This window comes from Phycodurus eques, chromosome 3 (genome assembly GCF_024500275.1).
Source record: "Phycodurus eques isolate BA_2022a chromosome 3, UOR_Pequ_1.1, whole genome shotgun sequence".
Lineage (NCBI taxonomy): Eukaryota > Metazoa > Chordata > Actinopteri > Syngnathiformes > Syngnathidae > Phycodurus > Phycodurus eques.
The window spans coordinates 18,984,659-19,012,254 of record NC_084527.1 but is presented as its reverse complement, the minus strand read 5'-3'; the positions used below and the strand labels follow the sequence as shown (position 1 = coordinate 19,012,254).

The 27,596-nt window shown below is 41.1% G+C and overlaps 1 protein-coding gene across 5 annotated transcripts in view; it reads right to left on the bottom strand.

The window, feature by feature from the left end:
- The window catches only part of adamts3 (ADAM metallopeptidase with thrombospondin type 1 motif, 3), a 139,815-nt gene that overhangs the window by 86,268 nt on the left and 25,951 nt on the right, over window positions 1–27,596 (bottom strand). For 4 of the 5 annotated variants that reach the window (XM_061672336.1, XM_061672335.1, XM_061672337.1 and 1 more), the window contains exon 4: window positions 23,500–23,656. In XM_061672336.1, coding sequence (XP_061528320.1) covers window positions 23,500–23,656 — 157 coding nt within the window. Of the gene's footprint in view, window positions 1–15,442; window positions 15,727–23,499; window positions 23,657–27,596 lie in introns of those variants that run through there. The other variant, XM_061672340.1, reaches the window with a different exon arrangement.

Sequence of the window (27,596 nt, the reverse complement as noted above, 5' to 3'; positions counted from 1 at the left end):
ACTAACTGCATGTAGCGCGCTAATAAAGCTCTTTAGCTTGTTTTCTTTTCAGCATGTGTGTCATGGTCTGTGTTTTGGTTTGTCACGTGTCTCGGCCACCAGAGATATGATGGGATTTCACTTCACACACATTTCACTCCAATTATGATGCGATACGATACACTGCAATGATGTTGTGATAGGATTCATTCCAATTGCGATTCAATAAGATATACTCCTATGATGCAATTCAATAAACATTCTCTTTTATTAAATTATTTGATGTCTTTATATCATAACAGTGCTATTTTTCTTTACACAGATAACACATATAACAAAGAAATAGTGGTGTTTTTTGTTGAGCTGGAACGGATTAATGGCATTTCAATTCAATTTAATGGGAAAGAATGATTTGACATTACGAGTAAATTGAGTGAAGCGCTTGGTTACAGAAAGAATTAAACTCGAAAGACGAGGTATCACTGTATTTGTTTTTTTAAACACACTTTCTTCATTCAAACTAATAATTCAACAGTTTCCTCTTATCTCAGCACTATTAGTGTCTCTCTTTTGTTTACCATCGTCGTCCAAGTCGCCTCGGGTGTTTTGGGCCCGCTAGCGAGCAGCGAAGCAGGACAACGCGAGGTCTTGTTGCTGTGGCTCAGCTACACAACATGTGTGCAAACTTAGGCTTCATTCATGGCCAGGGTGCAAACTGCATTTTTTTTGGGGGGGGGGGGGGTGTCAAGAAAACGCTGGCTGTATTTCCTTTTCAGGGAGTTCAATCCACTTTAGTGACTCACATCCGTTTCTTTCAAACAAACAGCCCAATGTCGTGGGCATAAAAAAGGCCTAGTGGTAAACTGCTTTCCACTCCGGGGCCCTCGGCAACACAACGGATTAAATTCACAAATGTCACGACCTTTTAAAAAATACAAAATTTAATAAATAAAAGGAAGAAACAAGCTTCTGAGGATGCTTGTAAACGGAGAATATTTCCTCCAGTGAGTATGTCTCAGTTTCAACTTGTCTCATCTGGTGGAAAAGCTACAAATCATATGCTGTCAGCTGATGGAAACAGTGGGGTGTGCACCAAATGTGAGGGTTTTAATGACCAAAAACGCACTTTTAACTGGGACTAGCATGAAAAACAGACTTCTACAGTAAATACTACATGCTAAAATTATCACACTTCCCTGCCTGCTGTACATACAATGTGTTGTGATATACTATTGTACCATACATTATGGGGAATGGGGGGGGCTTCACATTTTACCGCTCAGAAAATGAGCATGCGCACACACAGTATTAAGACTTAAAAACAGGTATGCCACGGCGGGCATTGGGTAAGTTAAACACATGGCTTTGCTTTAAAGGAGTTGAGGCTGCGTGTGAACATTTTTCTATATGTGATGGTGTCCTTGCACTCGCTTGTGCATTTTCGGGTGAAGTTCCTCAAAGGCCAGCTGAAACCACCGGGCCTTTTTAATTTTATAATAGTTAAAATAGATAGTTATAAATATAGATGAATAGATAACCAAGCAATGTGTTTTATATACAAACCCAATTCCAGTGAATTTGGGACATAAAATGTAAATAATAACAGAATGCAACATTTGAAAATCATTTTCAAACTATATTAAAATGAATAAACTACAAACAAGATATTTAATGTTCAATTTGATAAATGTGATAATTGTTTTTTTGCAAATATTCACTCATTTCAAATTCGATGTCTGAAACACGTTAAATGGGGCAGAGGTGGGCAGAGTGGCCAAATATTGTACTCAAGTAAGAGTACTCTTACTTTAGAATAATATGACTCAAGTAAAAGTAAAAAGTAGTCCTCCAAATAATTACTTGAGTAAGAGTAAGAAAGTAATCAGTGAAACAAACTACTCAAGTACTGAGCAACTAGTGACTAACTTCTGACTTATTTTTAAATCAAAGCAACAAAATAAAAAATATAAATATGCAAATTCAGATATTGCTGAACAATATCACTTAATCTACGACATAATAAATAATTTTTTTGTAAAATAACAAATTAAGGCAAATTCAGCTCCAAGAAATGGTCTTAATACTATTTCTACTTGTTAAACAGCACAATAGGCTCACCAAGGCAAAGATTACAAAAACAGGAACAAGGCTGCAGTGGATATAAAAAGTATACACACCCCTGTTCAAATGTCAGGTTTTTGTGTTGTAAAAGAATTCTGACCAAAGATTAATTTTTTAAAACCTTTTCCACCATTCATGTGACTTAGAATGTGTACAACTCAACTGATCTATTGTTGTATATTTTTGAGAGGGGAGGTGAAAATAACAACTGAACTACACTTGAACGTGACTGACTTGGACTTAACGCCTTTCTCTCACACTCTCTCTCTCTCTCTCTCTCTCTCTCTCTCTCTCTCTCTCTCTCTCTCTCTCTCTCTCTCTCTCTCTCTCTCTCTCTCTCTCTCTCTCTCTCTCTCTCTCTCTCTCTATATATATATATATATATATATATATATATATGTGTGTGTGTATATATATGTGTGTGTATATATATATATATATATATATATATATATATATATATATATATATATGTGTATCTCTCTCTCTCTCTCTCTCTCTCTCTCTACCGGGGTTCAAATGCCTGTGTGGAGTTTGCATGTTCTCCCCGTACCTGCGTGGGTTTTTTCCGGGCACTCCGGTTTCCTCCCACATCCTAAAAACATGCATTGTAGGTTGATTGAAGACTCTAAATTGCCCGTAGGTGTGAATGTGAGTGTGAATGGTTGTTTGTTTATATGTGTCCCGCGATTGGCTGGCGACCGGTTCACGGTGTCTCAATTGCCTTACCTGGATAAAGGATTCGGGTAGGTTTTATAAAGGTCCCATATTTTACTAATCCAACTTTTTCTAGTATTTGGCATGTTACATTGGCTCTATGGTGTCTTAGTAATATGTGAAATATCAATTAAAATTGTTCACGCATTCCTGGGTTTTTCTGCAAAGAGGCCTGAAATCAGGTCGTTCGAATTTCTCAAACTTATTTACGTCACTAGTAAAGGTCTCCGCCTACCTCTCTGCACTGAGAGGCACTGTCAACATAACAAACACTGGGTCTTCTACACCGAGGCAACCAATCAGAGGGAAGGGGGCGGTCTTAGCCAAATATGGACAAAGCAGATACAAAACTGGGTTAAACAGAAGCAGCTGTCAAGAGGGGCCTTTTCTGGACATGACAAAATGATAAAACCAAGGTGTTTTTGCAATGAAATTGACAATTTTACACTAAATCCATGTTAGAGAGTCACTGCCGAGGTCTCAATAGCCAATATATGGGATCTTTAAAGGTATCAAACTATTGTAAACTCAGATTAAGATATAAAACAATACATTAATTTGATAGGTTGAGTTGCCAGCAATGATTTTGCTCGATCTAGCAAGTGTGAGTAATGGGTAACACAGTACCTCGCCGACATAGCTCATCAGTCTCATTTGGATAAATATACCCTGAACTATGAGAGGCAGTGGAAATGCAAACCAAGTGGACCCCAGGAACCTTTAGCTACGAGGAATTCAAAGTTCTTGGTAATGTTGGTGGCAAAGGAGCTAAATTTGCCACATATCCTGGTTTAAGCAAGGAAGGCCTACGGTATCGTATTGCATAATATTGTAATGTAAGAAATTGTAACATATTGTATGGTATTGCATCTTAATGTCCAATTAATTATAGTATCAGTATGCAGGTAGACAGCTAGTGGCTCTCACAATCGATAGATAGCATCTGTCTTTTATTTTAATCATAGTGTATAGTGCGTGGAGGTCTGATGTTCATTATCATTCCCTACAAAGTAAATGGGTCCCGATAAAAGCCGGAAAAAATCCTGCAAGTCATCGAAAACAACCCACATGCAACCAGTCTCGCCCTCCCACATCATTTACAGACTGCAGCCCACCCACTTTGGCTTGACACAAAGACATTAAGCGCAGTTATGCAACACAAAGTCACAGAAACAACACAAAGCTTTGTTTTCGGATCGGAAGGCATTGTATGATACTGTACCAATATATCATTGCATCATAATTTATTGTACCCCATTTGATTGTGGAATATCGTACTGTACCATATCATTTTGTATTGTCTTGTACCATATTATATTCTAACATATCATATTCTATTGAGCATAATGAACCATATATTACGTTATTAAATATGGAATCGTATTCAATCATAGTGTTTTCTAGTGCACCATAATGCACCATATCTTTCGGTATTGAAAGCTATTGTACCATAATGTATTTTATTATAATGTATGGTACCATATTTTAGTATCATATTGTACCATATTAAATTCATCCGAGATCATTTGCACAATCAACACTGTCCCAGACTACGCTACGAGTCACTTTAAACTGCATACACTCCTTGAAATCTCGGCACACTTTGCACAATGGTCATTGCACCGGACTATTGCTATATTAGTCATTCAGACTGCTCTAAGTGCTAGAGGACTGTCAAAAAAAATTATAATAATTGTACCGGCATTACCAGATAACTAGCAACCCTTTATTGTTCAGTGACTGTTTTTCTCAATGTCTTTGTCTCAAAAGTGTTCTCTGTCAATTGACTGTCTGTTGTCGTACTAGACTGGTTCCAACTACCGGAGACAAATTCCTTGTGTGTTTATTGGACATACTTGGCAAAATAAAGATGATTCTAATTCGATCCTGATATTGAAGAGTATCAAATTCTATCGTAGTTTATCATATAATATTTTATCGTACAATATTGTATTGTATGTTACTACTTGTATATCGTACCAAACTGTACAATATTTTATGGTATTGAATCATATTGTACTATACTGTATTGTATCATAAAATACTGTATTGTACCGTACTGTATCGTATTGCATTGTTTCTTACTGTATAATATTCAATGGTATTCTACCATAATGTATTGTCTCATCCTATATCTAACTATCATATTGCATTACATCGTAGCGTACTGTACCATATTTTACAGTGTTGAATCAGATGGTACCATATCATATTGTATAGGGCTGCTACGGATTAAAAAAAAAAAAACTCACGGTTCAGATCGGATCACGATTTTGAGTCACGGATCGAAAACAATTTTTTGATCAGCAAAAAAAATAAATAAAATAGAACTTAGTCCTCCATTTACATTCAATTTTGCTCATTAAATAAAAACAACATTCAACTCAAAATGTCAAATATGGCCACTTAAATTAGATGACAACAACTCACAGTGCAATATAGGGCATGATACTGTACCTTCTCCTTTAATACATGAATGAAAAACATCCATCCATCCATCCATTTTCTGTATCGCTTATCCTCACTAGGGTCGCCAGCATACTGGAGCCAATCCCAGCTATCTTCGGGCAAGCGGCGGGGTACGCCCTCAACTGGCTGCCAGCCAATCGCAGGGCACATATAAACAAACAACCATTCGCACTCACATCCACACCAAAAGGAAAAGTGCAATTAAAGGAATAGCCTTTTCCTATAAACATGGATAGTGAGTTAAACAGTGGTCTATGTCCACATCATTGAAAAAGAAGAAAGATCATAACTGAGTTCATAATTTTGCATTATCTATGGTGACAGGGATATTGGTGGTTAGCACATCTGCCTCACAGTTCTGGGGACCAGGGTTCAAATCCCGGCCCCGCCTGTGTGGCGTTTGCATGTTGTCCCCTTGCCTGCGTGGGTTTTCTCTAGGTACTCCGGTTTCCTCCAATATCCCAAAACATGCATGGTAGAGGTTAATTGAAGACTCTAAACTGCCCGTAGGTGTGAATGGTTGTTTGTTCATGTGCCCTGCGATTGGCTGGCGACCAGTTCAGGGTGTATCCTGCCTCTCGCCCAGAGTTAGCTGGGATAGGCTCCAGCAGGCCCGCGACGCTAGTGAGGATAAGCAGTACGGAAAATGGACGTATGGATGGATAGACTGGGATATTAGTTTTGGGCCCCTCTATATTCCACTCATTTACTGCTTCCATCAGGAAGCTACCTGCGCCAGATTTGTGCCTGTGTGACTCTCACAGAGGGGGGCCTGTGTGCCTGTGGTCAGTGATCTCCGATCATGCGCACGCCACCTCTATCCTCACGCGGCGAGATTTTAGTTTTCAAAATAACAATATTGACTAGTCACGGTTAAGTCATGCTATTATGCAAGAGTGTATCTGCAAATATAGACAATAGCTCATATTCGCTAATGTTATGTAGTTGTGGGCTGTGGGATCTTTTCATGCTAATGCTTCTAGGGAAGGAGCAAAGAGGTTTGGAGGTGACTACATATTGCTCGCACATCCTGTTCGACCAATCCGCTGACCACGTGTGTGCTGAACTGTGGAGAGTGAGCCGTACGGATCATGGCTCAAAGATGATCCGTTGCACCACTCGTATTGTATACTATCATACCGTACCATATCTTTCTGTATTGAGACATATCGTACCATAATGTATCGTAACTCATTGTACCAGTTGTATGGTTAATATATCCTTAGGCTCATTAACTAATAGTGTTATTGTTTTAACCAAATTACTGTAACCAAATACTTGTATTAACATCAGTTGTCCTTTCTGCCATTCACATGTAGTGTGTAGACGTTTGCTCTTTATTATCAATCGATACAAAGTAAATGGATCAAAAAAATAAATAAAAAAAATGCCCAAAAATCATCCCAAATAAGAAACAAGCAACCCAGTCTCGCTCGCTCACGTCATTTCCAGCCCGGACACTTTGGCCACACACATAGACATTTAGCGCAATGAATGCAATGCAAAGTCACACAAAAAAACTTCAGTGTTTTGTTTCTCAGATCAAGTTTAAAGCCTGGACCGATGAGTGTCTCTCTAGTAACTGCAACAAGCACCAGGAATTTCAGGTATTTGGCAAACAACGCCGCAGCAGAAAGAAGAAAAATGACACGGAGCCACTATGTGACTTACGAGAAACGACTGGGTTGATGATGATGATGAGTCACAGCGCATTTTGAAATATCCCTCAACTCACATCCAAGGTCTTTCCATCCAGCACTTCCTTGGCTCCAAGCGGCTAATTATCTCCAGATTTCCGACGGAAAGTGCTCAGAGCGCGACAAGGTACTTACCCAAAGACGTGAGACAACGTGGAAAGTATCTTTAGAAGTGGAGCCTGCTTCATGGCTTACTCAAAGAGAACAAAAGCAGATTTCATGTGCACGCTTCTATTTATTTACTGGTCCTAATGATGCAGACAGGGTCGGTGAAGGGGCATATTAGATCCTATTTATTGTGTTATATTGTAGAATATCATATGGGGTCATATTGTACTGCATTGTATTGTGGCATATTGTATTGTATTGTATTGTAATATTGTATCATAAATATTGTACCATATTGTCCTGTATTGTAACATATTACATCACAATGTATTGGATTGTATTGTATCATATCATTGTAGTATCATATCATATCCTATTGTAGCAGTATTGCAGCATATCGTATTGCTTATCGTAAGGTATTGTACTGTATAGTTCAGTATAGTTTAGTATAATTTCGTATTGTTACGTCTTGTACCAAATTGTATAGTATTGTATTAAATTGGATTGAATGACACCTTATCCTATTGTATCATCTTGTACCAGATCACATTGTATTGTATTGTAGCATATCCTTTTGCATCTTAACATATTATTCTGTACTGGACCAATAGAACAATAAATAAAATATCCATCCATCCATTTTCTGAGCCGCTTATCCTCACAAGGGTCTCAGGCGTGCTGGAGCCTATCCCAGCTGTCATCGGGCAGGAGGCGGGGTACACCCTGAACTCGTTGCCAGCCAATCGCAGGGCACATACAAACAAACAACCATTCGCACTCACATTCATACCTACGGGCAATTTAGAGTTGTCAATTAACCTAGCATGCATGTTTTTGGGATGTGGGAGGAAACCGGAGTGCCCGGAGACAACCCACGCAGGCACGGGGAGAACATGCAAACTCCACACAGCCGGGCCGGGAATTGAACCCCGGTCCTCAGAACTGTGAGGCAGACGCTCTAACCAGTTGGCCGCTAAATAAAATATCTTAGATAAAAAATATAATTAAATCCGACACAGGCTCTGTTCACAAACATTGCACCTAAACATTAACAATATTAAACGTTTGGCATTAACAATATTAAACATTTAAACAGTCATTAATGCCTTAACAGGCAATGTACGTATATTGTCAGTTACTGTACTGTACTGTAACTGCCAATCAAGTTTACAGTTGGTTAAGAAAAAGTGCAAACTAGCAACATGAATAACAACACAAGTAAATCAAACTTGTTTTGAGTCAAGATTTGTACTACTTTTTAAAAGTCTGCAGTCTTTCTGCTTTGTCAACATGTGAGTAACGCTATACTCTATATAATGTGAGCATACATGCATCATATAAACTGTCAAGTTTGTATTTGCATTGTTGAAACAAAGAGTTCCATAATTGCAAGCTGATGGGAAACAGGAAATGTCCACCGTGTTTTTCATTCCCAGCTGAAGAGGTTGGTTGTGTTTAAAATGGATTTTGTCACTTTGAGGTTTTAAATTGTGTTGTCTTTGTTGCGACTTCATACAAATTCGACATCACAGCTTGTTGGTGTTAGCATGACGGCCGCGTTCATCTAGTGAGAATCCAAAATGTTCCCACATCGTCGCGGTGGCCCACGCACACAGACAGACACGCACATAGCCAGTCAGATGGAGGCTCCTGCCCCACCCTTCACTATCTCTGATTGGTTTATCTCTGCTTTCAAGTTGCGGAGAGTTTTTTTTCTTCTTCAAATGGCTGGGCGGACAGGCGCACCCTTTGTCTTTTTTGGTTTTTTTTGACGCACCATTCAGAAATTAGGGCGCATAAGTGACCAAATTAGTCGCACTCTAGAGTCCTGTCTCGTCAACCCCCCAGCACCACGCCGGAGTACTTTAAGCCATAGCTTTGTGTCCTAAGACACAGATTGATCTTACTTTGTGCGTCCCTTCTAATTTCTGTACGTCGCATACGCGGGACGCACATCAAACAAGATCCCTGCATTGTATCGCAACGTATTGCTCCATATAGTACCATATCGTATTATAGAGTCGTGTTAAAAAGGGGTGCCAATATTTTTTAGCAAGACTGTGTTGTCTATTATATATATTTGTCTAAAAAAATCCTTCTCTCACTATTTTGATATTTAGTGAAAATAAATAATTTTAGTTATCCTAATTGACCTAAAACAGGAAAGGTTTGTCTGATTTCATGTCAGACAGGGAAGAAAAAAAGAACGTCCTTTTATAAAGTCATGGCTCACCGCACGACTGTAGCAGACCATATTGTATTGCATCATTTCTTTCCATATCGTGCTGTATCGTATTGTAATGTATCATATTGTTGTCTGTATTGTATTGTGACGTAGGTTACCATATTATATAGTATAGTATCATATTGTTCTATGATGGATTGCACCGTAACATAGTCCACCACGTAATATTGTATCAGTACCATATCTTGAATATTTGATTTTATCATAAGTTATTGCACCATATTGCAATAGCAATATCAGAGCAAATCTTCCAATATCATATTGCATCACATGGTACTGGATGTCATCATCCTACAATCAGCGCTGCTTCATCAAGCCCACAAACAAATCGAAGAAAACCACAGATTTCACGCGCTGACTTCTATTTATTTACTGGTGCTAATGATGAGGGACAAGAGAGGTAGGGGATCTTATCTACCTTCTATTTGCACCAACGATGGCTTGAAAGCTTTGGGGCTTTAATTTGTGTCAGGCATTGTGTGCACACACACTCACACACACTAGGGTTTCAAACTGACATCTGACCCAGCCGAAATTACTTCTGTTTACGACACATTAGAGCATCCATCCTGGGCGACACCATGTAACCTTTAATGCATTTGACTTGATAAAGGGAAATTGCTTTAAAAGGTGCCTCATACACATATCCATTAATTTATCACAAACATCCACGGCTGTAAATACAAAGCAAATTAATGAATGAATTTCTTTTGGAGCCTAAAGACAATTAGGTCGCCAGGATTCAGTCGCCGTTATCGCCAGATGCCAAGGCAACGAGAGCGTTTCATTAAATCAAGTTGGGCAACAGACGGTTTAGTAAATGACTTTCCAAAGTGGTTTTCCTCAGATGTGCTCATACAGCTACACTTATACAGCTATCGATATGTTCAAAGGTATTGTCGGGGGGGTCAAGTTTAACCCGAACTGTAAAATTCCACTAAGGCAAAACCTTCTGATGCCGCTTTCAAGACGACTGGAAAATCTGAAACGTCCGACTTGGTATACTGAAAATAAACACCTTCATCCCAAATAATAATGATTGTTACTAGAGCCACATTTGCACCAAAATACTGAGACAATTAGGTTAGGGACTCTTCACCCATTGTCTTCTTTAAAAAAAAAAAAAAAAAAAAAAACTTCACACCCCAAATAACAGGTGATGTCATGTGGTAGCAATAGTGGTCGCATTCACGATAGCCACATTTGCACCAAGAGGTAGATACGTCACAGTTCGGTCCGGTACTCTTCAGGGGGGGTGTTGTCTCGCAAAGCAACTAAACTCCTCACCCCATATAAGTCACATATGTCACTTGGTAGAAGTAATTACCTTTACTAAAGCCATGTTTGCATTGAACTGTAGTTTGTTACGGTGGCCGACTGGTTAGAGCGTCAGCCTCACAGTTCTGAGAACCCGGGTTCAATCGCCGGCCCCGACTGTGTGGAGTTTGCATGTTCTCCCCGTGCCTGCGTGGGTTTTCTACGGGCACTCCGGTTTCCTCCCACATGCATCAATTGGTGACTCTAAATTGCCCGTAGGTGTGACTGTGAGTGCGAATGGTTGTTTGTTTGTATGTGCCCTGCGATTGGCTGGCAACCAGTTCAGGGTGTACCCCGCCTCCTGCCCGATGACAGCTGGGATAGGCTCCAGCACGCTCGCGACCCTAGTGAAATGGATGGATGGATGGATGTAGTTTGTTACACCTCACCGGTTGTGTTGTAGTCTTAAACAACCAAACACCTCACTCCAGTTAACAGGGGAGGGATTACCTTTGCTACAGCCACATTTGCAACAAGCATACAGTTCTGATCGGTACACTTTGGCATGTGTGTCGTCTTCACACAAGATAACAGGTGATGTCACTTGGTAACTGTTCTTAGTTGCATCAAGCTGTACTGTTCAGTACAATACGGCAGGTGCCCTTTGGCACGCACGTTATCTTCTTAAACAAAAACTCCCCTCAAATAACAGGTCACGCCAAGAAGCATCAATTACCTATTTATATAATTAGCCATGTTTGCTCTAAAAGGCATAGTTGATGCGCTTCACTTACAACTTTTCCGAGTAACAAGCCGTCACTCTGTCAATTTTTTTGGCTTTGTGTTGTAAGCCAAAATTTTACGTACGGGCGAGTTTCAGGTACGCTGCTGGAGTGAAATGAAAAATAAAACAGCTTTTAAGGTTCTCTAATCCCCTCGCATGTGGCCAAGAACAGCCACAACCTCTGATGCTCTTTCTGCTGTTGATTGAAGGAGTCAAACAGTCAAATACAGGCAGATAAAATGAGAACACTCACAAGGAGGCTGCTGTGGGCCGCAACTTACGCTTTGTATTCTGCCCTCCCGGGCGTGCCGAGCACAGTTTGGCAGATAGTGAACAGTCCCTCAAAAATGTGGCTTGCTTTAAGGCTTTATTGACACTCCAATTGAATTCAACTGTAAAACTAAACACACACAACAAATAATTAAAGCTATTGTAGGTTTAAATAAATGACACTTTGTTTTAACTTGGCTCACAAAAATTGCCATCTCAAAGCTAGCATACATTGGAAAAAACCTAATCAAAACTAGCACTGAACTCGCGCCACTTAGCGCTCAAAACAATGAACATTGGCACAAAAATGCTGTATAAACACATACAGAGAGACAATACAGTGATATTCAAAGGCATATACTCTTCTAACTCCATGAAAAATTAGTTATATTAATTAAATTTGATCGTGAGTTTCTTCTTCTATTTCCCTCAAGTGCAGATCTCAATTCGTGAACTACACTGCCCCCAGAGGTAAAGATGCGCACAGCAGGAACGCCAAACCAAACAAGGTACTAATAAACAGGGGCAGTACACCTAGACTCTCACACGCTTACTAACACTAACACACCAATACTACAGTAGGTACAGTCTTTACATTATTACATTCTATAAAACCAGTTTATTTCTTTACATTCTATTTTATTGTATGTCATTATGTTATAATAAAGTGCTATTTTTCTTTTTGTGGTGTTTGTCTGAGGGGGATGGAATGGATTCATGGCATTTTAATTCATGTCAAAAGGGAAAAATGATTTGATATGAGTAAATAAAGTTACAAGTTTGGTCACGGTACAAATTAAACCCGTAAGTCAAGGCACCACTGTACTGAGCATCCATCAAGAGAATTCTCAGACACCACGTCCACCCTCCAACATTCCTCCTTTTCTGCCATCTCACCAAATTCCTCCACCCTCGGCCACCCCCGCTCTTAGTTTAGCACAGCCATGCGACAAATTTAAATCAGCGTTTTTTTCTTTGGAACATGACAACACCTCGCTCCACACCAGAACCCTCCAAAACGGTCACCTCACCCCCCCCACCCCTCCCTCTTACACCCGCCGGCCACAGAGAACCTTCCAGAACGCAATGGTCATTGACGCATCCCCAGACGCTCGGTTTCTCGCGCTCATATTTCCACTGACGTGTGAAAATGGAAGCTAATATCCAAAGAGTTGCAAGACGGTGGAGGACCTCGGCTGCGGTTGTCGGGCCCGATAAGAGGATCTCTGGACTGGTTGGAAGGGCACATCTGCTCAGACCATAATTCCTAAATTTCCATCACCATGACAACCTCCATCTCTCCACATAGTCGTACCGCACACACCTCCACTTGGACTCATTAGTGCGGAAAGTTAATGGTGGCTCTGGTGTCGCATTAGCCACACTTTGGAAAAACATTTGTTGGCTGTCTGGTAATGTTTAATCACCACATCTAATGGATGCCCTTATGCTGCATTCAAGACAGCTGGGAAGTCAGGAAACTATACAGTACGACTAACACATTTAGAGAATGAAATCAAGGGGATAGCCTCAAGAACAAAACATTTATTTTAAGCTCAGAATTTCTGGAACGCTTCACTGGCTGCATCTTAAACAAATAAACACCTTATCTTACACCAAGCAATACAGTTTGGTTTGGTATGCCAGGTGCATTGTCTTCTTAAAAAAAAAAAAAAAAAAACACCCCAAACAAAATAAATACAAGCAATTACTATAGCCATCTTTGCACCATGCGGTCTTAAAAAAAGAAAACACCTCACCCGAAATAACAGGTGATTACCACTCGGGCAGACACCAAAGCATTCAGGGCATATTTCACCTTGACACCCGCTACCAGGAATCGATGCATCTTGAGGCTTTTAAATGCACGTTTAAGCGAGACGCTTGGTTCCTTTTCACTATTTCTTCTCACAAGCCACAAAAAAAGATTCATTTTTGCCCTCCAGACAAGACAAAAAAAAAAAAAAGCAGCTTACAGACGGTCGGCAAAACCACGGACCATCTGCTTGGAAGTGAAGCTGAACTGACTGACTGGCGGGTTTCTTGGCCACAGAAAAGGTTCTTCTTGACAACACAGGCTTCAGAAAAACTTTGTGGGGTCACATTAAACAGCTCCGAAGGAGGCATACCTGTATTATTTTAAAATTGAGTTTTTAAAAGCCTGTATACTAATAGTTCTGTCTCTGGAGTGAAATTAATCAACCAAGTTAATCTTAATTTATTGTTCCATTTCAGTTGTTGTGTCTGCTGATTGCACCACATGCACAAATACACTGATTAACAAGCTTAACTTGGCATCTTGATGGTGAAGTGCTGCCTCCACCAGTGAAAATACAATCCATCCATCTATTTTCAATAGCACTTGTTTTCATTAGGGTCCTGGGTGAGCTGGATCTTATCCCAACTGACGTTTGGCAAGAAGAGTGGGGTGCACCCTGGACTGGTTGCCAGCCAATCACAGGGGACATTGACAAACAACCTTCACAGTCACCTTCACTCAGTCATTCATGTGTGAGAAGCCGGAGCACTGGGAGAAAACCCACGCAAGCACAGAGAGAATGTGCAAACTCCGCACAGGAAGGACTGAGCCGAGTGTCGAACCCAAAAGCTTCTAACTGTGATGCATCACTGCTAACCAGTATATCACTGTGCTGCTACAATCCATTACATTACGATCTTTTTAGAGGGATGGCGTGCGCTTTCAGTCTCATGGTTGGACAAGTACACACTCCCTAAATCTGTCCTTCGTCTTCATGGAAATGAAAGTCATAATCGGCATTGGCCCAACAGCAAAGGGGGAGGTAAGGGGAGCAGTGTCTCGTTTAAATTAAACATGACTAGCCCCGTAAAATATGCTAATGGGTTACTTTTTAAACTTAACAAGTAGCAAAATAACAAGAGCCGTACTTAACATTGGCCAAGAAGTAAAGGGGGCGAGGTGATTAGTGGCTTGCTTGCATGAGACAGAACCACCCCTCAAAACAGATAAAAACTTGTTTGATTTTTTTGTAAGTTGGGGCCTGACAAAAAGCCACGCTCTGCCCTTGCCCCTAGTCATCATGGTAACGAAAGCAATTGGCATTGGACCCGCAGTCGAGGGTTGGGCAGGGTGAGTAGTAGCTCATTTGCAAGAGACAGGACCGCTCCCTCAAAACAGGCTAAAAAGTGATATTTTATTTTACACTGGGCTCCATAAATAACCTCACCATAGCGTTGCGCCGAGTCGTCATGGTAACAAAAGTCATTCTTAGCATTGATCCTGCAGTCGAAGTGCAATTGCATGAGACAGGAACACCCCCTCAAAACAGTCCAAAAAGATTGTGAAAAACCTATCTTTGACAGGCAGTGCGAAATGGATTTAGTGAAACTTATTATTCAACTCGATCCTCTCGTTCTATGGCGCGGGTGTACCTAATAAAGCATCCGCTGTGTGTGTACTTTCCAGACGACACGCACAATGACTTTCCAGGCACAATTTTCATCTGGCTTTATGCAACGTTGCTCCCACCCAGACAGACAGACAGACAGACAGAAGGAAAATTGAGGGGGATTCCCCACGGACTGGGTGGGGTTAATAAACCAGCGTGGGAATCTTGGGAATTTTTGACATGTTCCGAGATTTGCGAGTGGAATGCCGTGATGTTACATAATGTGTGGCGTCACCGCAAGGCTCACCGTCACTTTAAAGTCCACATTTGGATGACTTACTATATCATTTATTTTTTTAATACTTTGATATATAGTTACATGACAGTACACCGCTGCAAAGTACAACAACTGGGATAACTAGCTAACCTTTTTCCATGTATTATTTCCTGTACTGTGAGGTTCCACCAGCAAGTCTCCTCTCCTTTCCTGCCAGAAGATACACCAAGTACTCTCCTGTCTGCTTCTCTGACCACCTTGGCTACAGTGGTCCAGTCTTCTGGAAGCTCCTCCTGTCCACCGAGAGTCTGTCTCACCTTGAAAAGCTGCACAACACTTGTCCTGTCTCGTCCTGTCTCAGTTTCCACCACATGGTTCTCTGCTCTGCCTTTGTCTTTGTCCTCCTAATCTGTCCTCCCCACCACCAGAGTCATCTGCCCTTGAACCATTCGTGTCTAATTAACTGGACAATGAAGAAAAATAAACAAACAGGAAGTTAGTCACCACAACAGTATCATGTTCCTGATAAAGAAACAACAAGCGGGCCGATGATTAACACCTCGCCTCGCATAATCCTCCCAGCCGCCACGCTGTTTGCTTTGGTTGGCCCATGGTGTAGCGCAAATTTGTTATACGGGAAAACACGACGTGCTGCACGGCTGTTTTGCTTCGAGGACTGCCAGCAGAATGCTCCGAGCTGAACAACCAAGCAAGCAAGAAATAAGACCCCTGTTTCGCGTACGGTGGGATAAGAGCTATGACGCGCAAACTTCCCGCAGCCTGCATGACCTTGACTGTAAGGTTGAGGAGACTCCCAAGCAGGCTAGTGCAAGATGCGAACTTAGCAGTCAACAGTGAATGCCCGTTTTTCATGGGGATATGTTCCAGACCCTACTACAATGGTTGAAAATCTGTGATATATAGAGCCCACATAATTTTTACCTGATAGTTTTACCCCTCCAACTCGCTATAAACCCATTTAAACTTATCAAAATGTTTTAAACACATTGTACAGTGGACCCCCGCTATTTGCAGGGGTTAAGACCTGGGCCCAACTGTGAATAGTGAAAACCCACGAATAATTGACGGGCATTATAAAATAAATTAAAATGCAAACATCAGGTCAAAAAATAGCAAATATTCATGAGATCAGGTAAAAAGAAACGCGAAGAAGTGGAGGTGTCCGCGAATAAGTGGACATGGGTTTCCACCCAAAAAAAAAAAAAAATCACAAAAAGGTGACTCCGTTAATGCGGAACCACGACTATGCTGGGGTCCACTGTAAACTTATTTGAACACAAATCGAAAACAAGTTGAAAGTATAAAATGTATGCAATGCCTTTAAGAGGTGGGGCTTAGGGGGGCGTGTGATGTCTGGGAGTCGACGTACGTCAGGGCGTGAGCTGTGGCCAACAACAGGTGCAGCATGCGTGTGCTCACTGTTTTACTGGTTTTGAGTAAACAGCTGAAAGGTGCATCAGCGAATTGGGCTCTCCTCCCATATGTGAGGGCATTATAATAAGCATGTATGCTAAAAAGAAAAAAAAATTCCATATAGCGGGATTGCAAACAATTCCTTCCAGTCAAATATCATGCATGCCACCACATACAAGATCCAATGCAAGATTCTTTGTTCAGAAAATGCTGGCTGATACCAGCTCCTGCTTGGAGTCGTGGCACAGAAGATCCAAAATAGAGTACAATAAATTCTTTGGTCACAAAAATCTGGTAGATACCAGCTATAGCTTAAAATTGGAAGCAAACAAAATACAACCCCAATTCCAATGAAGTTGGGACGTTGTCCATCCATCCATCCATTTTCTGAGTCACTTCTGCTCACTAGGGTCGTGGGCGTGCTGGAGCCTATCCCAGCTATCATTCGGCAGGAGGCGGGGTACACCCTGAATTGGTTGCCAGCCAATCGCAGGGCATACATAAACAAACAACCATACGCACTCACATTCACACCTATGGGCAATTTAGAGTTGGCAATTAACCTAGCATGCATGTTTTTGGGATGTGGGAGGAAACCGGAGTGCCCGGAGAAAACCCACGCAGGCACGGGGAAAACATGCAAACTCCACACAGGCGGGACTGGGGATTGAACCCTGGTCCTCAGAACTGTGAGGCAGATGCTCTAACCAGTCGATCACCGTGCCGCCGTGGTTTTATCAAATATACGTTCTGTTAAACACTAAATGAAAACAGAATACAATGATTTGCAAATCATGTTCAACCTATATTTGATTGAATACACTACAAAGACAAGATATGTAATGTTCAAACTGATAAACTTTATTGTTTTTAGCAAATAATCATTAACTTAGAATTTTATGGCTGCAACATGTTCCAAAAAATGCTGGGACAGGTGGCAAAAAAGACTGAGAAAGTTGAGGAATGCTCATCAAACCTGTTTGGAACATCTCACAGGTGAACAGGCTAATTGGGAACAGGTGTGGGCCATGATTGGGTATAAGAGGAGCTTCCCTGAATTCCTCAGTCATTCACAAGCAAAGATGGGGCAAGGTTCACCTCTTTGTGAACAAATGTGTGAGAAAATAGTCGAACAGTTTAAGGACAATGTTCCTCAACGTACAATTGCAAGGAATTTGGGGATTTCATCAAATATGGTCTATAATATCATCAAAAGGTTCAGAGAATCTGGAGAAATCACTGCAAGTAAGCGGCAAGGCCGAAAACCCACATTGAATGCCCGTGACCTTCGATCCCTCAGGTGGCACTGCATCAAAAACCGACATCAATGTGTAAAGGATATCACCAGATGGGCTCAGGAACACTTCAGAAAAACAATGTCAGTAAATACAGTTTGGTGCTACATCCGTAAGTGCAACTTGAAACTCTACTATGCAAAGCAAAAGCCATTTATCAACAACACCCAGAAACGCTGCCGGCTTCTCTGGTCCCGAGCTCATCTAAGATGGACTGATGCAGAGTGGAAAAGTGTTCTGTGGTCCGACGAGTCCAGATTTCAAATTGTTTTTGGAAATTGTGGACTTCGTGTCCTCCGGGCCAAAGAGGAAAAGAACCATCCGGACTGTTATGGATGCAAAGTTCAAAAGCCAGCATCTGTGATTGTATGGGGCTGTGTTAATGCCAATGACATGGGTAACTTACACATCTGTGAAGGCACCATTAGTGCTGAAAGGTACATGCAGGTTTTGGAGAAACATATGCTACCATCCAAGCAACGTCTTTTTCCTGGACGCCCCTGCTTATGTCAGCAAGACAATGCCAAACCACATTCTGCACGTGTTACAACAGCGTGGCTTCGTAGTAAAAGAGTGCGGGTACTAGACTCGCCTGCCTAGAGTCCAGTCCTATCTCCCATTGAAAATGTGTGGCGCATTATGAAGCGTAAAATACGACAACGGAGCCCCCGGACTGTTGAATAGCTAAAGCTGTACATCAAGCAAGAATGGGAAAGAATTCCGGTGGCTGATCCGATCCTCAGAACAGAATCGGTGACAAAGGGCAGCCTTGGCGTAGTCCAACCCTCACCGGAAACGAGTCCGACTTACTGCCAGCTATGCGGCCCAAACTCTGACTCCGGTCGTACAGGGACTGAACAGCCCATATCAGGGGGTTCAGTACCCCATACTCCCAAAGCACCCCCCGAGGGACACGGTCGAACGCCTTCTCCAAGTCCACAAAACACATGTATACTGGTTGGGCGAACTCCCATCCACCCTCGAGGACCCTGCCAAGGGTGAAGAGCTGGTCCACTGTTCCACGGCCAGGACGAAAATCACACTGCTCCTTCTGAATCTGAGATTCAACTTTCTCGTCCACCGGGGTGAACCCCAACGTACAGGCGCTGAGCCGGGGAGCAATAATTATACCCACACCTGCTCGGCGCCTCTCACTGTGGGCAACTCCAGACTGGAAGAGAGTCCAACCCCTCTCGAGAGCACTGGTACCAGAGCCCAAGCTGTGCGTTGAGGTGAGTCCGACTAGATCTAGTCGGAACTTCTCAACCTCACACACCAGCTCGAGCTCCTTCCCTGCCGGAGAGGTGACATTCCACATCCCTAGAGCCAGCTTCTGTAGCCGGGGATCGGATTGCCAAGGTCCCCGCCGTCGGCCACCGCCCAGCACCTGACCCCAATGGCCCCTCTCACAGGTGGTGAGCCCATGGGAAGGGGGACCCACGTTACCCTGTGCCCGGTCGGGCCCCATGGGTGCAGGCCCGGCTACCAGAGGAAACACTCAAAAGTTATCTTCTTCAAGAGCTGTGCATCCTGTTTAATATAAACAAGTATGACATTTCAGACAGATCTATCATATCTATCTGGGAAATTGTGCGACGAAGCAAGGGAAAGCTGTAATTTAACACCTTTACTTCTAAACAGGAGTTAGAGGTGGAATGTTCACTGTGTCGGTGTGTCAACTTGACAAGGAAATGTTGTTTTCATCCCTGTTTCTGCAAAATTATGCAAAGACTACTTCATGGAAGATCAGGAGATTATGAGACAGTTACATCTCTGTGCTGATCCGTCAAAAGATCTGGATTATTTTTTATTTTTTTTGTTTATCAATCGAGGGAGATGTGGAATTTAACACCTGCGGCGTCTGTTTTTCTAAATGTGAGTTAAGTGCAGTTCACGGCATAGATTTAGCAACAACATGGACACAGTTGACACAATCTGTTGTTTTGACAGGTGAAGCTACACAAATACCCTTTTTTGTCACCTCCACCAAGAAACTGTTTTCATCAGCTGCAAGATTTCAAAAGACCATTTAACCTAGTCATTGCCAACCGTTTTCAAAGCAGTTCCCCATATTACCAGCTGTTGTAGCGAATGTTGTCCGCTCTTTCAAGACCCATACTATATTGTGTTCTGTGAAATATACTGTGAGCACCGAACCTACCAAAAGAAGTCTAAAAAAGTTTGTTTCTATCTCTTTCCATTCTTTAGTGACTAGCAGTACAACAACTATGATATTGGCAATTGAGGGAGTAATGGAATGTCTAACCTTGGAGATTCTAACTTAAAAAAAGAAAAATGTCATCATGAGCTGTACATATCGAACACCTGGTTAAAGTGTAGAAACCATCACAGAATGGATGGATAAATTGTTTTCCGCAGCTAACAAAAAATATTTGTCTATGGTGACTGCAAAATCAACCCATTCAATCTAACTAAATATATATGTATAGCTCGTCTCTTTACCAATCAATAAACAAACCAGGTAGGATAACATCACACAGTGCCACAATAATTGATAACTTCTTTACTAATATCATAGGCAATCAAACCACCCGTGGCCTGCTTATCTGTGACATCACAGACCACTTACTTGTTTTTACCCTTTATGACTGACTTATAAAAGAAGAAAAAAAAAAAAAAAAAAAAAACTATTTCTAAACGAACAAGACGTGAAGAAGCAATCGATGCCTTGAACAACAGTCTAGCGCACCAGGTTTGGAGTATAATCTACAGAGAACCAGATGTTGACAGTGCCTATAACATTCTTAGACACATTAATTTCATTGTGCAGCAAACATTGCCCAGTGAAAGTATATAACATACAAAAGGAATAATTTAAACTTGTAAAAATTCTCTAAACATCTTTTATCAAGTCTAAAACAAAAGAACTAAGCTATAAGGTATAGAGAAATAAATTAACAGACATTAGAAGAACTAGCAAGCAATTAGCAAGCATCCACTGGCTGTCACGATGTCAACATGTTTTTGGTTAAAAACGTTATTTGGGATATTGTAAAACCTCTCACCCACATTTGCAATTGACCATTAACAGTCTGTTTATTTCCCAATAAAATGAAAATTGCTTAAGTAATTAATATACAAAAATTGTAGCAATCAGTTTCACAAATTACAGACTAATTTCTCTGTTGCCTCAATTCTAAAAATAAATCTTGAGAAACATTTCAACTCTTGATTTAAAAAATTACATTGAAAAAACATGGCGGCACGGTGGACGACTGGTTAGAGCGTCAGCCTCACAGTTCTGAGGACCCGGGTTCAATCCCCGGCCCCGACTGTGTGGAGTTTGCATGTTCTCCCCGTGTCTGCGTGGGTTTTCTCCGGGCACTGCGGTTTCCTCCCACATCCCAAAAACATGTATTAATTAGAGACTCTAAATTCCCGTAGGCATGACTGTGAGTGTGAATGGTTGTTTGTTTGTATGTGCCCTGCGATTGGCTGGCAACCAGTTCAGGGTGTACCCCGCCTCCTGCCCGATGACAGCTGGGATCGGCTCCAGCACGCCCGCGACCCTAGTGAGGAGAAGCGGCTCAGAAAATGGATGGATGGATGGACATTGAAAAACATGAAATAATAAATGAAAGCCAATATGGTTTTAGAAACAACAGAATTACCCCACTGACACTTATTGAATCAACTGAAGAAATCACTCATGCAGTAGATCTGAAAAAAAAGTGCAAAAGTGGAGAAAAAAAGCTTTTTATGAAAATGTAAAGTAAAACAGTTAGACTTCTTAAAACATAATAGCAACATTAGACTTTGACACTAATATTTTTTTTTTTGTGACACCTCAAACTTTATAACAGAGAAAGGGCTTTTGATGGCAAAATAATCATTTACTTACAGATGTACAAGTATGGAACGTGCTGTGAGCGACGCTGACTCACCGCATGGCTCGGGTATGGCTTTTATACATGGCATTCCTCATTCACTGCATTAACCGCGTCATCTATTCTCACAATCGCGACACACACTTTCTACTACCTACCGCGACACATACTCTGTTTCTACCATAGGTATTCATACCCTGTTTGAGTGTCAGGTGCCTAAACGTATCCAACTTCCAACATGTTGGCATTTCTCTCCCTCATAATTGAGGTGGCAAGCTGAGATTTACCCCCTGATCTTTATCTTCTCCTCAAAAGGTGTGTTGACCTCAAATCCAAAGCGATGCAACGTCACCGTCTACAGGTATCTCTTAGTCATTACAGTGGTTTATGTCTCTGAATTTCGGGGCAAGCTTGGCAAGATCGTATTCCATGCCCACCGGTTGAAAAACATACTTGACGAATATATAGGTCGGTGGCAGTAAATTGTTGGATTCCAGTTGACAAATATAAACATCCACGGCAGTGAACGAGTTAATGGATGTCAAGGCAACTTTGAAGCAGTTACATTTCAGTGCCAGATGTTTTTTTTTTTTTTATTTGTCAACGAGGCGCATGTCCAACTGTTGAATGTTTTAGTATGTGGTGTTTGATGCTGTCCAACTGTTGAATGTTTTAGTATGTGGTGTTTGATGCATGAATCAACCGCTAAATTTCCAAGGACGTGCACTTCTTTACCTTTCTGTGAGTCCTCCAGTCTCTCTGTTGTGACCTGCTGATGACACAAACGATGTTCTCAGAGGGAAGTGGCCACTGAGCTTGAGTGTCAGAACGTGTCATCAGCAGACTGAAACAGAAATACAGAGAGACTGGAAGAGTCACAGAAAGGCATAGAAGTGGACGTCCTTGGAGAAAAAAGAAAAACACCTGCGGTGAATTTTGCCATTCAGCACCTTGTTAGATAACAGACAGTTATGCAAAAAGTACTGAAACTTTACATTCAAAAGTTTAGAGACGGTCAAATTAAGTTCACCTGTAAAACTTCATTCTGAAATTTCACCCGAAAACCCCAATATCCCGAGCTTTTTGTGAGTATTCTATTATGATGAGACATCTTAAAAAATAAGAGTCAGTTTTTTTTGTTTGTTTTTTTCCAACCGTAAAACTTTATAATTAATGGACAAAAGAGTGACTGGTTAGCACATCTGCATCACAGTACTGAGGACCTGCATTAAAATATCCGGCCTTCCTGTTTGGAGTTTGCATGTTCTCCCCGTGCCTGCGTGAGTTTTCTCCGGGTACTCCGGTTTGGTCCCACATCCTAAAAACATGTATGGTAGTTAAGTTAAGTGAAGACTCTAAATTGCCCGTAGGTGTGAATGTGAGTGTGAATGGTGTTTATTTGTTTATAGGTGCCCTGCGATTGGCTGGCGATCAGTTCAGGGTGTACACCGCCTCTCGCCCAAAGATAGCTGGGATAGGGTCCAGCACACCCGCGATCCTAGTGAGGATAAGTGGTATGAATGAATGAATAAATTAATTAATTAATAATGGACAAAAGTTTTTTAAAAAGTAACTGCACTCCACCTCGACCATTTGTTAGGTCTCGTCATTATTAGCTGACACATCCTACCTGGCATGTGGTAGTCCACGGAGATGTCGGACAGGCCCTGCAGCACGGCCGACCTGCGGTACACCACGTGGACTCTGCCCATGTCCTCCAGCTCCTGGGTGCCTCTCTCCAGAGGTTCGATGAAGTACTCGTCCGCGTCGGTCCGGATCATGCCGGCCTGCAACACACAACGACCAGGACTCAGTGAACCACTAGAACTTCTTCCCGATTAAAGGCATCTCAAGGACACTTCGCCTATGGAGCAGGTGTAGGGCTACGCTCCTCACACATGAAAACGAGAATGTTGTAACTGTCCATCACAGTAGAAATAAAATTAAAAACAAAACATTTTCATAACTGTCCTTTATCACAGAAGTAAAACATAGCTGTCTATCATCTGAGAAATAAAATAAATAGGAGAAAATCTTGTTACTTACTTCTTGTTAAAACAAGAAAAATATTTACTAGTCATCACTAACATAAAATGGATATATATATAAGATATATATAATCACAGGAATAAAAAACAACAAAATGTAACATTCCTCCATCACAGAAGTAAATGCAAAGTGAGAATGAAAATGTGTGCCTGTCTCATCACTAAAAATAAAATGGAAAAAAAGAAAACTGCTATGACTGTCCAACATCGCAAAAAGTATTTTTTTTAACTGAGAAAATGTTTCAACTGTTGTAACAGCCCATCACAGAAATAATAATAAAATGATGAAATTAAAACTGTCATTACACAAACAAAACAGAAAAATTCCATTGATACGATAGCATCATAAGATTTTGCCAAAGATCACGATAGAATTGCGATACAATAGCGACATTGAATGTTACTGTATCAACACTGTACAGTGAACGATAATGATACAATATCACCAAAATATTTTGGGTAGTATCGTGGTACAGTCAACTCCCGCTATAACGCGGTTCATATCTCGCACCTCCGCTATTTTGCAAAATTTTAACCGATAATTTTGTCATGGGTTTTTACATTGTACATGCAAGTTCAATTTTAGAGGTTCGCAGCTTCAGTGTAGTACCACGTTGTGCTACAACAGGTCGGAGAGCACTAAGGTTTACCGGAAGAAATACAGCGTAACTAAGAGCAAGAAGAAGAGGCAGAGCAGGGACCCCAACTAAGCTCAAGTAATAGTTGTTGTTCCCACAGAACATAGAGAATACAAGCCTGTGAGTATCGTTGTATGCTCTGTTTGTATGTGTTGCTGCTGCATGTATCATAGTAGCAGTAAGATTTACTGTATGCTCATTTCTGTTAGTCTGCCCATGGCATTTTGTATTATATGTTTGCATATTTGTTACCTAGGAAGCAACTGGACTTTCATTATTATATGGTTTCAGTGAACATTTTGCTGTTTAAATATATAATGTTTAATTGTCTTTTGATGTATGTGAGTAAACCTCAACTGCAAATGACAAATGAACAGCTTGAAACGAGCATGCTCATGTTCTACAATAGTCTCTTATTTCTTGACAGCGAGAGTGAGAACAGACATTAAGGAATACTTATAAGTATAAATAAAGCATGCAGGCGGGGTAAAACTGTATATTTTTAAATGATAGGGTCTCTATATCATGGATTTTCTTTTATTGCAGGTGGGTCTGAAACCTATTCCCCAAGAAAAACAGGGGTTCACTGCAATGGAAGGAATGACACGATACATGGCAATATCGATGTTGTCCGCCCCCTAGTGGTTAGATGGTTTAATGCATTGATTTTGAAGTGGTTGATACGATGACAAAAATAGATCAGTTTCATACGCTCAGTGAACAGCCGCGGCTAACATTGGCATTTTGCGGCCTGCTGCTGCTTCTGTACACAATGGAGCATTTAGCGGGCGAAGAGACAGATATTTTCCCCGGGACTTGGCCGCCTGGAGCGAGTGGCTCAAAAAGCCGTTAATGCGGCTTCAAGGTCTTTGCAATCTACATCTCACTTCTGTCCCTTTGATAGGTTTGCATTCCCAACCTTTGCGGAGGAATGTCAAAGCTCATAGAGTGAGTGCGAAACGTCTCTCATAAATATGTGGAGAGGTAGAGCCAGTTTTTGGTGAACAAACGTCTTTGAATTGGACGTTGTGACTGGTGTCATTCGTTCAAGTCAGTCTGTTTGACAAGGAGGGCTGAGTGACAATATAGACTGTCATGTTAACTTTTTGTGCAAGCTGCCAACTGGCTAGGTGCCGTACGCTTGTCGCGTGCAATCAAAACGGTAGTGTTAAATTAAAACTATTGTAAATCCCCTAAAGGTTGTGCAGGTTGGAATAAGACTACCGTAAATCACCCAAAAGTTGCACAGGTTAAAGTAAAGACACACACACCAAGGTTTCACGGGTTAAAAATAGACTACTGTTTAAAAAAAAAAAATAGAGCTTGGCACCTAAAAAAAAAAAAAAAAAAAAAAAAATAGATTTACACGGGTTAAAAATGCTACTGTAAAACCTCTAAAGGTAGGCCAGACGAAAATAAAAATACAATTATCCTGAAAAAGAAAAATTGCTTGGGTGAAAATAAAACAACCGTAAAAACCCCAAGAGTTGTTCAAGTAAAAATAAAAATAACATTGAAAAAAAAAAAAGTTACACAGGTAAAAAATAAAATTACTGTAAAATGTTTTGCAGGGGCGGCACGGTGGCCGACTGGTTAGAGCGTCAGCCTCACAGTTCTGAGGACCCGGGTTCAATCCCGGGCCCCGCCTGTGTGGAGTTTGCATGTTCTCCCCGTGTCTGCGTGGGTTTTCTCCGGGCACTACGGTTTCCTCCCACATCCCAAAAACATGCATAAATTGGAGACTCTAAATTGCCCGTAGGCATGACTGTGAGTGCGAATGGTTGTTTGTTTCTATGTGCCCTGCGATTGCCTGGCAACCAGTTCAGGGTGTACCCCGCCTCCTGCCCGATGACAGCTGGGATAGGCTCCAGCACGCCCGCGACCCTAGTGAGGAAAAGCGGCTCAGAAAATGGATGGATGGATGGATGTTTTGCAGGTCAAAGAAGAAGAAAATCTGAGCATTCTAAAGTCAAATTACAGTAAAACTTGTACAGGTTAAAATAAGACGACATTAATTAACTCAAGATTTGTGGAGGTTAAAAGAACACTAATGTAACAAACCCAAAAAGTTTTATAGGTTAAAATAAACTACCATAAATCTCCCAAAACAAAACGACAAAATGAGATAAAATAAAACTATCCTAAAATGGCCCAAATCATTCAGGTTAAAATACTGTAGAACTACAGTAAAAACCGCAAATGTTTTGCTGGTAAAATCAAACTACCATAAATCCTCCAAAAATTGTGCAGGTTAGAATAAAAGTACTGTTAAAAACACAAAACGTTACGCAGGTTAAATTGATTATGTCCAGGGGTCCTTCAAAGATGAGATTTTTGGGGGGAGAATTCAGCCCCTATACTACACCACCTCAAAATTTACCAGCCATGTCGAAATGAGTGGACCCACAAAAATGTCTCAAGAAGCTATGCCCAAAAACACAGGAAGTCTGCCATTTTGCTTCAAAATAGATATTTCAGAGTAAATTTTATTTCCAGAGATCCTTGAAAAACAAACTTGTCATAGAGTTTACCAAATTTTATCAGTTGTTTGTTACCCCTCTTAAGGGGCTAACAAGAGCAAGGACCAAACTAGACACAGTAATGTGTGTTGATTGATGGACAAAAGATTGGTCACTTCCAAAATGGCCATAAGACCAAAAAACCTGGATTTTACCTTAGCAAATGGTACCCCATTGCTTGATGAAAATGCTGTTTTACCTTCATATGTATGTATGTACGAATGTAGTGCCTTTTAAACATAACCACTGACAGAGAACCCAGAGCTTGACGGCAGTGGTATTTCCAGGACTGTCAAAAAGACCAATTACTATGCTCACATTGGTTTGTTTGCACCACCACAGCAGCCTGTTTTTAGCCAAACAGTAGCGTTAATGAGACCTGCCAACCAGTACAAAAACATTAACTTCCCAAACAACAACAAAAGCATTGCTTCCTAACAAAACAAGGAAGGTTGAGCAACAGCCACATAACATCCAGGCTGGGTAATATAAAAAAATAATAATTCCAAAAACTGTAATTGA